The sequence below is a fragment of the Anomalospiza imberbis genome, chromosome 5 (genome assembly GCF_031753505.1).
Source record: "Anomalospiza imberbis isolate Cuckoo-Finch-1a 21T00152 chromosome 5, ASM3175350v1, whole genome shotgun sequence".
Classification (NCBI taxonomy): domain Eukaryota; kingdom Metazoa; phylum Chordata; class Aves; order Passeriformes; family Viduidae; genus Anomalospiza; species Anomalospiza imberbis.
In genome coordinates this window covers 23,957,390-23,970,086 of record NC_089685.1, presented here as the reverse complement: position 1 = coordinate 23,970,086, position 12,697 = coordinate 23,957,390, and the positions used below count along the sequence as shown (strand labels likewise).

Here is a 12,697-nt window from a genome sequence, read left to right as displayed (position 1 = left end):
TTGCCTACATGAGCATCAAGTTCTCAAGATCTGTGGTCTTTTTTTTTTTTTTTATGGAGGAGAAAAGCTTGCAAACTATGCAGTTTTGTTTGTGTTCTTTTTCACAAGTTCAGCTCCTACCAATGAAACCAGGAGTTTATGGCCATCCCCATGCCATTAACATGAAAAGTTCAGTGACCTCTTTCAGCTGCTCTCTCAGTGATCCTGATTCTCACCAGAAATTTATACAATCCATTAAACAAAACACTGCCATTCTTACCTTTCGTCTTCTAATAATCCTCAAACTGCAGTAAAATCAATGCTATTCCAGACAGACAAATTTTAGAGTCTTAAGGGCAGAATAGTTCTTCCATTAGCTTATACCAGACCATTTCACAAGAAAGAAATTGTCTGTGCTTTGCTTCTTGGTTTACCTGTTAAGGTCTCTTTCTTAACAGAGTGAAGAAGCTCCGGTGCATTACCTTTTTCTCATTTTTTTAAGTTCTTGGTGAATATCCATCCCTCATTTCAATCCTTTTTACTTTTATCTTATCTGTTTGTGAGATTAAGATTTGCTGGTTCTCATCAGTTTTGGTGTTTACATCTTGAAAGGTAGGTTTATTAAGTATCAGAGTTTTCAGATCTGGCTTACTATTTTCAAATAGAGCAAGGCTGACCTTGAATCATATTCTTTACTTGGCATGTTACAATATTTCTGTTCTCACAAACCCTATCAGAGAGATTGTAAATTTTAGTGTTTCCCTGCAAGTTCCTGAGAAGCAGTGGTAGTATCAGTTACCCCAGTTCTTCTTTTTGTGCTGAATCTACATCACAAAAGCAGTTAAACAACCATAAAGGGGACACAAGGAACCAAGGATCTTTCAACGCTTCAGTTCTTTATAGAATCACTCTGACAATAAAAAATATTGTTTAATCAATTCTGCAGTAAAAAACAGATATGGTTCTTATAGATGTGACTTTAAAAAAGAGATGCAATTGAGTATCAGCTTCATCCATTTGAATCTGTGCAGATACTGAAACTGAGGATATCTGGAAACAAATTCCTGGTATCTCCCAATGGCTTAGTTCATAAAGTAAAGGCACTTACATGTAAAAAGATTAGATTATTTTAACTCCATATTTCATTCAGTTTGTTATACAAGATGTATTCCTTAGTTACAGTGTTTGATTTGCATAAGCTTTACCTTTCTTTTTGTTGCTGTCTTTTCTTTTCCCTCCTTCTCCTTCTCTTTTTTTTTTTTTTAATTATGTCAGCGACAATTGCAATTGTGTTCTTAAGTACTAACAATTACAAATCTTGGTATCACATACTTGGTAATATGGTTGCATATATGTAAGCTTCTCTACATAAGTAGATATGTAACATCTCTAATTTGATTATTGTGGTTTTTCAGTGTATTTTATGGTTTTGCTAGAGAGGTGCTGGATTACATACTACTGATACTCTGGCAGTACACTGGTGAAGATTCTTCCCCAGAACAATAACTCTTTTTCACTTTGAAGAAGCCTATTCATTGAAGGAGAGTTATGTGTTCAGATAGCTGGGTTGTTGGATTTTACTAATTACATCCTGTACAAGCATGTCTTGACAAGAACCTGACCTTGTATCCATTATGAGCTCAGAAATTTCTGAGATAATAGTGAGTGTTGGGAAAGAACTAAGAGCAAGGGGACCTGAGGAGTTTTAACTTGGTGTTGTCTATTTCAATGCATTTTGAACAAGAAACCCTTCTCCATTTTAATAATCTAACCCTTTCATATGTTATTGATTGTAGTTGATGAAAGAGTTTCCCCTGCTCAGCATGTTCAACATCCATGAAAACCTGCTAGAGGCTTTGTTGGAACTGCAAGCATATGCAGATGTCCAGGCAGTCTTAGCAAAGTATGATGGTAAGTTCAAATATGTATTTGTATTTTCTCTAGGTGATACACACAGAAGAAATATATTTAAGTCAATCTACTAATACTTAGGAAACACTGTAATTAAATTGATAGGCATGAACTTCATACATGCCCTTACACAATCCTTTATCCAAAGATTAAATACTGGGCATTTTTTCTGCCAACCCATGCTGAAATCATTGTACAGAGTGATGGCACTCACTAGCAGCTCCCCTGTGCTTTCTTTGTTTTCTGTTGATGTTTAAAGAATGACTGTTCAGGTTCTGCAGAATTTTTATTGCATGCTATTCAAACCGTTTCTGAAGAAAAGATTATCAGTTCCCCATGGACTTAGCTGTGATTGTTGACTTAGTAGCATGGAAAAGAACATTGATTTAACTTCATAGCAGTCCATTGAGTAGTAGACTTAATTTCTTATTGGGAAACCTTGGAAAGCTCAGAAGTCTAGGTGAACATTTTGTATTATCTTGTTTTGTTTTTCAATAAACATTGGTTTATGCAGCACTGCATCAACCACATTCAAATCACAGCTGCTGGAGCTCTAGGTCTTTAAACTTGAAGGCTATTTAAAAAAAACATAAATAAGCAGTTGATTATATGCGACATTAGTGATAATCGCCCCTACCAGTCCAGTCTGGAAGTTTTCAATTTTTTTTGGAGTCAAATCATTCTAAGCAGAGATCAAAATGTCACCCAGGCCCTTGAATACTGACATTCAGTAGCAGTAATGACTCTGAAAGAGATCTTGGTTGTACTTAGTCTGATTGAAGAAATTGGCAGTTAAAGTGGTAACATCAGTATCTTTCTAATATCTTCTTGTTTTTCAGTAATTCCTGTGACACTGGGAGAAATTCCTGTGTTCTTTATTTTGCCATGCTAAAATGCAAATAAATAGAAATGCTGGTTTTTATTCTCCAGGCAACACAGTATGTTGGCACCCTCTAATCTTCAATATAGTTATGAGGTAATAGTCCTGGGAAATAGCAGAATTGTGACAGAGCAGGGTATTAAGCCTGTATTCTCGAATCTCAAGACTAAAACTCCAGTGTGAACTCTACTCCGGCATACTAAAAAGCACTGATCCCTGATTTTAAACAATACCATGGTAGCACTTTGTGTCATGGAAGTTGATTAAAATTGAAAGTGTGTTTCATTTTCTCAAAAGCATATGACAGAGTCAGAACAAATGAGACTTTTAAAAATAAAGCTCTTACTTTGGCTGTTTGAGCACAGGCAGTTTCAGCTCACACTTTGGTACGGTGTGTGTCTGCACTAAGTTTGCAAAAGGACTCAGCAAACACAGGCTTAACCAGTATAACCCTTACAGTTCATGAGTCTCAGAAGGCCTGTCTCAGGGAATCTCAGCTCATTTTAGAACTCATCAGCTTCACGTGTTGTAAGATTTATTGGAATATAAAACACTGAACTCATTTATACTTTCCTATCTGCAGTTTCTTTTGGTCCCACTCCGCCGCTTTTTTTTTTTTTTTGACGAAGACCAAACCTGATTTATTGTATTTTGATAACATATGAACAAATTATTTCCTTGAGCAGTCTGCTCCCACCCTGGGCTGAAATGTTGGACCACATCATGTGAAACCTCAGCCGCTGCAAGCAGATGCACTGCTTTACCAAAAGCCATGTGTTAAATTGTGTTTATATTATGTACCTGGCAACAGAGATGATGTTCATACTCATTATTCATGGAAAAAGGGTCTCATTAGTGGAACAGCATGCACTGTTGCTGAGCTACATCATTATGGTTTCAGAGTTCAGTGTCTGTCAATAGAGTGAGGATGACCTAAATACTGTTGAATTTTGAAAATATTCTTGGCTCTGATTTAACACATATCCATGTTATTTACAACAGAAATAGTTATGGCTGGGGGAGTTGGTTTGCTTGTAGTGATGCTTGGAGCAACTTATTTATTAATTTCCCGGGGTAGCCAGTTGCTTTAATAGATATTAAGTGATAACCTGGGCACTGTGTGAAAACTCAGACTTTTCTGGCAATTTAAAATCGGGTTTAGAAAGAATGGATGCCTCTGTGTTTAATCTTAGTGATGCAATGGCTCCTCTCTAAAATTATCCTTGCTTTCATTTTTTAAAAGTACAGTGTTTTCCAGTGAGACTAAAAGCCTTCTGGTTTGCAGGATGAACACCTTATACAGAACCTTCTCTCACATACCTCCTGTTGCAGAGAAGGAGAAAGACCATGTCTCCATGCCAGAGTCCCAAATGCAGAGTTCACTTGAGATGATATTTTAGAGCAAAGGACACAGAGAAAGGAAATGGGGTTTAAATACAAAAGATCTCGTTCTGCTCTATGCTTTGACTCTTTTCTGTTTGGTAACAGCTTGCTCAGGCAGAATCTGACTTGAAATTAAAGTTATATCAAAATGCAGGCCTTAGAAGAAACACTTTCGTCTTGGTTTGAAAAGACAGGTCTCTTCTAAGGATGGCAGGCACATCCCTTAAAATGGAAAATGTAAACCCCTTCCCTCCAAATTATAATTTTGAAATTAAGGAGGTCTCAGGCAAAGATATAGGAATAGGAATATCAGTTCTTTAATAGGAAAATTAAAAATACAAATGCAGTAATACAAAAAAAACCCCACAGACAGAGTCAGAATACAATGTGACACCCTGTTGGTCAGGGTGTTGGTAGCAGTTTGATTAGATGGTGGCTGCAATTCACCTGAAGTGACAGGTGTGGTTCTGTTGGAACAGTGCTCCTGTAGAAGGGTGTAGGTTTCCACTGAGGGTCCAGCAGTGGTGTAGATGTGCCTGGTCTTCCTCTGGGAATACAGTGGGAAAAGGGTACCTCTGGTGTTCCAAAGCTCAGATTATATCCAGGTAGGAATGCTTGGCTCCTCCCCCTGGGCAGAACATCTCCCAGTGGATGATGTAATTTTATCAGTCATGCAGTGACACTCAGTGGCCCATTAACAGAAGATACTTCCCAGAGGGAGGATTGGTTGTGGAAGAGATGAAGAAAACTGCCCCACCTCGTTTTAACAAGTGGCCCATTAACAGCAGACAACTGGTTCTAACAGATGGCAATAGAATACACACCCCCAGCTACCTCTTGCAACCGAAGACAACTTTAGAAACAGAGACTTCTTTATCTTGGAATACTTCTAGTTTAGTGAAATCCTAACAGTTAACACAGAGAAGTGACTTTTCTAAAATGTAGCCAGTTCAGGGCTACTGTCTTTTCTCTGCCCCCTTCTTTCCAATTTCTTAATGTCCTTACAGATTTTGCATGTAAATTCTATTTATATTGAAGGCAATCCTTTTGTAGAGAGTTGTAGTTTGATGGAGCAATTGCACATTCGCTATGGCCTCCAGGGGTTTTGTAGATAGTTTCATTACTTGCCATGTTTGTATTTGACATTTTGAAGGTACTCTACCTGATGGAGCTAATTGGGTAGGCGTTCTAAGTGCAGTGAAGAGTTTTCTTCAAAGTTAAAGATGGACCAAGTGGCAACATGGAAGTGGCCATTCCCTCATATACAGTATTTTATAACCCTTTGTTTCTTTGAAAGAGATATAATAAGAGAAAGTTCCTTTTAGTTATGGTTATACCAAAACCTAATCTACCTTCTCCAAGAGACACAAATCAAGACCTCCAGTTTGTGTAACAGTAATATGGAAAGAATAGTTTGTCTTTGTTCCTATCACATCTTTTTCAGCTTCTTCTTGCAATAACTGTTTTTTTCACTCTGTATCAAAATCACTTGTCACTTCAGCTAGGTTTCAGCAACAGTTTGTGTCTGTTCATACCATCTGGTTTCTTTTTTTTGCCATATGATTCTGTGGCATTTTTTATTTTGCCTATTTGTGCAAAAGCACAAGTCTAAAATAATTATACTAGTCTTGCTCTCTTTAACTTTCTTAAGCAGAAATTATTTCTTCCCCTCTTCAGGCATTTAGGATTGAAGTCAGTTAAGTTAAAGTGGCTGACACTTGCTTGGTCACTGATATGCTTGTCAGCAAGAGTGGCATATGAAATGTTTCAAATCAGCAGTTGTAACTCTTTCCATATCTGAATAGTGTAACTTTTAGTTGTGGTTATGGCAAAATAAATACTTCTTGTGGTTTTCCCATTGTAACATAGGGGCTATGTATGTTTGACTGGGGTATTTCCCACTACTGAGAAAGAATGCCAAAAGTATGGAGAATTGGAACTGGTTTTCATAAGCACCATATTCATAGTTGTGCTCCCTCCAGCATGTTTTCTACTACATTTTGTGGGAAAATGTGATTAGAGTTCTAATGGAATATTAGGTATTTTTGATAGTGTTTTTCCCCTGATGTTCATCTCATACTTCTCTTTAATGATTTCCATCATATTACTCTTGTTTTTTAACCATTTGTATCAGCTTAATTCACTTTCTTTCTTAAAGTTTGTGTCTTTATAGATGACTACATCTCTCTTCTGTCATCACTGATCCAGCCCGCACGTATTTCTTTGCTAGAATGCTTTCAATCTATAAGCAATTCTTCCTACCACCTGTGCAAACTAAATAATAATTTGTGATTAGTGACTTACATTTATGCATTTATTAATGACCGAAGCAATTGCAACATGCCTGTCTCTTTGTGTTTAGACCCTTCTGCTGACTTGGTAGGCAGTGTTGAATCATTCCATATCCAGATTCATAATTTTTTTTGTTTTAGTTGCTGTTGATAAGAACAGTAGATCCCATGACCATTTCAGATGATATATGGCATACTCTGCATATCCATAGCATCTTTCCATCAGTTCAGATTCAAAAGCAACTGCTTAAGAAGCAAATGAATAGTAAGAATTCACTTTCCTAGCCCTCCTCATATTGGGGCTTATTGAAAGAAAATGCTTATAAAGTAGGTCTAGGTTTTTGTATTCTGTGTTATAATACAAGCAATAAGAAAGAAGGAGAATCTTTCTTGGATTGACACATCCGTTTCTATTAGGCAAAAATGTCCTGATGGATTTGACAACAGAATAGCAGTCACATCTTTCAGCACATTGTGTGAGCTCCACAAGTAATCACAGGAGGGTGGGAAACAGCGTATATGAAGATATTTTGCCAGATGGCTCAGAGAGCTGGACAGAGTCATTTATTAAAATTTCGCTTTGGTTCTGACAGTGTACGTATCTCCTAGGGCTAGTTTGGACACAATTCCCTTGCTAAATTCAAGTTGTTACCAGACATAATTGTTTATGCCTCTCTCTAAAATATGAGGGTGCAGTTTTGGAGATGAAGCCAAAATTATTTTGAAGTATTTTAGTCATAGACCAGCATATAACAGGACCAAATACTTATGGTCTAATATGTAGCAAACAAAAAGAAAAACCCTTTTGAAAGCAAGCAGGCATGGACCTGTTAGGGCTGTCTCAGTTGGACTAGATGATGTCCAGAGCTCACTTCCAATTCCAACCACTCTGTGATTCTGTGATAAACATGAACATTTGTAGCTATTTCTTCCATTGCTAGGGGTCTATAAGTATTATCCTCAAACAGGTGCTGCTTGCTCTCTAGGAGCATAGTACTGGAAGAGGCCTCCTGGGTGAATGAGGGCCCCTGCTGTTGCATTCCCTGCATGATACTGCCCCTTCCATGAGCTGAGCAAGCTCCATCCTAGAATTAGTTGGGTGTTTTTTGCCCTGCTGTTCTACCTAGAAATTGCCCTCAAATGTTCATTTCACCAAAACTTTATTTTAATCTGCAGCCTAAATTTAATTCTGAATTCTTTATTCTTGTGCCAGTGTTTTCCTTCACCTGAGCAACCCTTCTTCTCTCCTGGTGTTCCATGTGGATCTGCATAGGAAACAGTTGGATCTTCTCTCAGTCTTTATTTCATTTGATTTGGTACAAAAACAGTCCAATCCTTCTGTTTGCTTTTGTTGTTCTTGACCACGGGTGATCAGATTTGAGCACAACATTCTTTGAGAAATCCCATTTCTTCTGCAGAAAGGACTCATATGGTGTATCTGAGCCTTAGCTCATCTCACCACATTTCTCTTCCTTGCAGATGCCAGCTGTTCATTGCAGATGCCATCTTGCAATCTCTATGCACAGATGTTTCCAGCTCGGGAACACTTACTGTCTACTAGAAGATTGTGTTTTGTGATACTGTGTTTTGTTTTAATATATTTAAAAGGCATTTCTGTTTACTGGAAATAACTTTTAACTCCTGATATTAAGGAAAACTTGATTAAAAGAGGGTTACTGGATGTGTTCAGAAATATTTTCTCTTCCTGTCACTGAAGATGTGCTCATGCCTGTGTCTGTAGCTGTCTTCTATCAGTGGAGTAATTAACATATCTGTCATCCAAACTGCTCTGCATTCTGTTGATTTTAATTACCTTAGTCACTACAATTACATACTCCAGTGAAATTACAGTTGCAATATATTATAGGGAAGCCTCCAGCAGGATCTGTACATCTCATATTTGAAGTGCAAGTGCATAAAAAGATAATAGGATTTAACAGATAGCCTTTTCAAAGTGCTTCAATCATTCTGGCAATGTTTTCTGTCTCACAGAGTAACACTGTGCCTGGTTGCTTGGTTATTAATAAGTGAAGGATGGTGACTGCTGAGATAGGATTTGCTTGTCCTATTTAACTCCCTTCTGGAGTCCTATCTTGCAAGGCACATGAGTTCAGTGAACAACAAGTGTCTGTTAATCCTGAAGTAACCAAGTTAGCATGATAATTTTGTCTTTCTAATCAAGTTTAATGACAAACCAATGGACAGATAGTTTCTTAGAGCAACAGTCTGCTCCTCACTTCTACAGTGGACTTACCTCAGTGCCTTTTCAGTGTTTTCTGTTTGCTATAGGACGTTATTGGCGTGTACAGAAGGGTTTGCAGAATCCAACTTTTAGTGGGTTTGGTTTGTTGTGGTTTAGGGTTTTTTCATGTAGCTGTAACCTTTACATTTTTAATGCTGGAATATCTCGGTCTCAATATGTGACTACTGGGTAGGTTACAGAATCAAAGAATTAGCTGAATTGGAAGGGACCCGCAAGGATCATCGAGTCTAACTCTTAGCCCTGCACAGGACATCTCCAAGGATCACACCGTGAGATAAAAAAATGGGGAAGTCAATTCTCTGTAACAGTGAGAACAAATATATCACTCAAGTCTGTTAAGCAGCATTTTTGTCTACCTTTTGAATGCATTGTGCCAATTTGCTGGTAGAAAACATGTATAAATTAAGTGAACTAATGGGTTAAGTCAGGTTTATGGTCCTGTGTGTCTCTGGAAGAGGATAAAATGGCTAGAGAGTCTCTGGTGAGTGTGTGTTTTGGTCCAATATTTTCTTAAGAGGCAAAACACTTTATTTCACTGTAGATCTTTAACCTCAGTCAATCTACTGGTTGGTTGCTTGCAAGTCAAATCCATTATTACTTGAATAGCTGTCTTAACTTGTACAGCTGCCACATACTCATATTAGACAGATACTTCTTAATGAAAACATGAATAATGAAGTAGATAGCCCTCAGGTATTACTTAGATGTTTTGTGAACTATGGAAAAATCCATGTATTCCAAATTATCTATATATTTATCTATGGAGTAGTGAATTCTTTCATTTTGTCTCTATCACGTCACTCTTTGAATTAGTTCTCTAATGATACCAGTTGCTGTTTAAATAGCAGTTCCAGAGGTCATTAACTCACATTTTAAAGCCTGTATATCAGGTGGAAATTTAAAAATCCATGTGACATGGCAGCATAAGTCCCAAGATGAGAAAGTATTCTGAGTTCACATACTAATTTTGTGTATGTCATGCTTACTCTTAAGTATCAATCACTTTTCTTTCTGCACACTTTTAAGTGTTCAAATGTTTAATTTTTTCCTTTCTTTTCAACAGATATAAGTTTACCAAAATCAGCAACAATATGCTACACAGCTGCATTGCTCAAAGCCAGAGCTGTCTCTGACAAGTAAGTGTTTAAGAACCACATTCCAGCAAATTTCCTGATTTAATGTAAGATTTTTCTTTGCTGAGCCCACACCCTAACAATCTGCTGATTTAGCAGGAAAATTAAACCTGTGGTAAATTGATAAAATTACTTTATATATATAAAAATTTGTAGTGATCAAACATTGCACTTGAGATGCTAATGAAGAAGAAAAGAAGAGAAATAGCATAAATGCAGTTCTTGTTTCAGTTTTATATATACTGTCTGGGTGAGCTTTGGCTTCCTAGATAGTATAGTGAAGTTGCAGCTGAAAAGGGTTGTGTGGCTGAACCTCTTCAACTTTGTGTAAACCTGACCACAAAAAGGTAAAAACTAAATGTGGATGCACTGGTAACAATGTCATCCTACAAGTGCTGTCAGCAGAGTGCTCATCTAATTAAATAGCGGCAGGTGGATTTAGCATTATTATGTCAGGGATTCTGAGAGGTAGATGACGTTCATATTTTTAGAGACAAAAAAAATCTGTTCATTCCTTTTATGTTTTTCTCTTGAGTCTCAACCTTCCAAGGTGCTGAGCACATCTATTTGATGCCTGTGGACTTGAGAGCGCCAGCCCACTCTGAAAGGGTGCTCAGCTCCTCGTGAGATGGAGCTCAAAAACCCCCATTCTGCTCTCAGATGCCTTCACACAAATCTCAGGCAGAATTGTGTCTGTGCACCTGAGGGTCGAATGCCCCCTAAAGTTGAAAAGCAGGTGGAATGGAAAGTCATTTTCTTGACTGACATCCTGACAGTTTTTGCTTTTAAAGTGTATGTACACATCAAGATCTAAGTAATTTTCTTTCATTCTTTTTATCCTGTAGATCGCCAGTACCTACTGCAACATCTTTCCTCCCTACACAGCGACTCCAGCTTGGGAGGGCAGGGCTAAGGTTGTCACAGCTTTCCCTGTGGTGTCTGCCTGCCAAGTACAGCTCTGGAGTTAGCCGTGGGGTGTGAGGTGAGAAAGAGATTGCATGGTCTGGTTTTTTATTCACTGGGGCAGATGATTTGCCCACAGTTTGGGCATGCTACCCTCAATGGTGCTGCAGCCAGTAGACCACCTGCTACTGCTGCTGCATCGTGCTTCCATCTCAACCTGACCCAGGGGCATTGGGTTGGGAACCTTCCTAAAACTTCCTCAAACCTGTTTTTAATATAAACCCTCCAACAATAATTTGGCACTGTTTTTTTGGGAGTTTTTTTGGTCTTGTTATTTTTATTTTATTTTATTTTTTTCCTGCAGTTTCAGCCTTGAATATGCCCCTAGCAAGGTACCTAGAGCAAATTTAGGTTAGTGACAGAGAAGGGACTATTTGAACAGACTTTCTGCTATGATTAGATACAAACATGCTTTCCGCTTCTGCTGGGATTTTTATTGGCCTTGATGTAATAGATCACTCAGAGTTTCCACTTGGTATGGAAGTTCGGAGAGCATAGGAAAATTACTCAGTTTGGTTACATGGGCCCATGTTCTAGATTCCTTTTCTGACTTTTTCTTACTAGCATTTCTGACCTAATGTGTTTGTTTCTTTGCTTTTGTAGATTTTCTCCAGAGGCTGCCTCAAGGCGAGGGCTGAGTACTGCAGAGATGAATGCAGTAGAAGCTATTCACAGAGCAGTAGAATTTAATCCACATGTGCCAAAAGTGAGTATTGAGAAACCATCATTGTAGCTCTAACACTGCTGAGGATATAACTCCTGATTTTTATGTTAGAGTAATGAGTGATGTTGTGGAAAAGAGAGCAAACAATGGAAAGGGAAAAAAGCTGATAGTATGCACAATTCTTTGGTTTGCAAACTCATATTCAGGACCTGTGACACTTGAAATTTTAGTTGATGTGGATTTCACCAAATTCTGTGCTGCAGGCAGATCATTTATAAGAATAGATTATTATTTGCAAAATAGTCATTAAAGATCTTCTAGTTCAAAGTAGCATTTTTTTTTGTTTTGATTACATGTAAAGAAAATGTTTTTGGCATGCTGTACAAAAGAACCTATCTTTGTAGTTCATGGTGTACTTCATATAAATTGCATTAGTAATTCCTTACACAGCAACCTGTCATTCAGTTTTGAGAATACAAAGCTCAGAGATGAAGAATTGCTGAGAACTGCAAAGTAAAAAAAAAAGTTCTAAGTCCCTTACCTGCTCTCTGGGGTTTGTATCTCAGCAGTAAGAATGTTGCCAAGAGGTTGCTGAAGGCTAAAGGCGAATGTTTTTTGGCAATTGGACCTTTTTGGCCTCTTAAACTTCACCCCACAAACCTTTAGGCTAGTATTGCCCTTTGAAAGTGAGCAGTGGAAAACTGGGATGTGTTAATGTAGGGAGCCTATTCATTAGGTACAGTTGAACACCATGTCTGGGCAAGATAAACCCAAACCCTCTTCCATAGGTACACATGGATTGCAGAAAGTTAATTCTCACGCACTGCAGGAATTAAATGTTTTCTCTGTGAGCTTTGTCTGTTATGCCAACCATTAAATAGCTGTCTGAAAGTTAGGCTGTTTGCTTAATAAAATCATCTAGATTCCCTCTACAGGCAGTGGAAAGAATGACCTGCCTTAGACATCTTTAGACAGACTTCCTCCTCAGTGTTTCTGCAGTGACTATAAAAGGAGCAGCTCTTCTCCAGTAAAAGCCTGATTTTTAGACAACAAAGTTTAGGTGAGAATGAGTCCTTTTGTAATATTAGCTGGGCTTCTATTTTTGTGCCATACTACAGAAGGAAAATAATAAATAAAGCTTGATTCCAGGCCTTCTCTGTTTACTTTCTTCCATCCCAGTGTTTTACTGAAGCCTAGTTAGAGATCTTGCCAAGGAAAAATACCAGTTCA

General features: G+C 37.9%; 1 protein-coding gene across 3 annotated transcripts in view; it reads left to right on the top strand.

Moving 5' to 3' along the window:
* ST7 (suppression of tumorigenicity 7) overlaps positions 1-12,697 on the top strand; it is a 132,459-nt gene that overhangs the window by 104,478 nt on the left and 15,284 nt on the right. For all 3 annotated transcript variants that reach the window (XM_068189907.1, XM_068189910.1, XM_068189908.1), the window contains 3 exons: positions 1,776-1,890; positions 9,771-9,843; positions 11,407-11,509. In XM_068189907.1, coding sequence (XP_068046008.1) covers positions 1,776-1,890; positions 9,771-9,843; positions 11,407-11,509 — 291 coding nt within the window. The remainder of the gene's footprint in view (positions 1-1,775; positions 1,891-9,770; positions 9,844-11,406; positions 11,510-12,697) is intronic.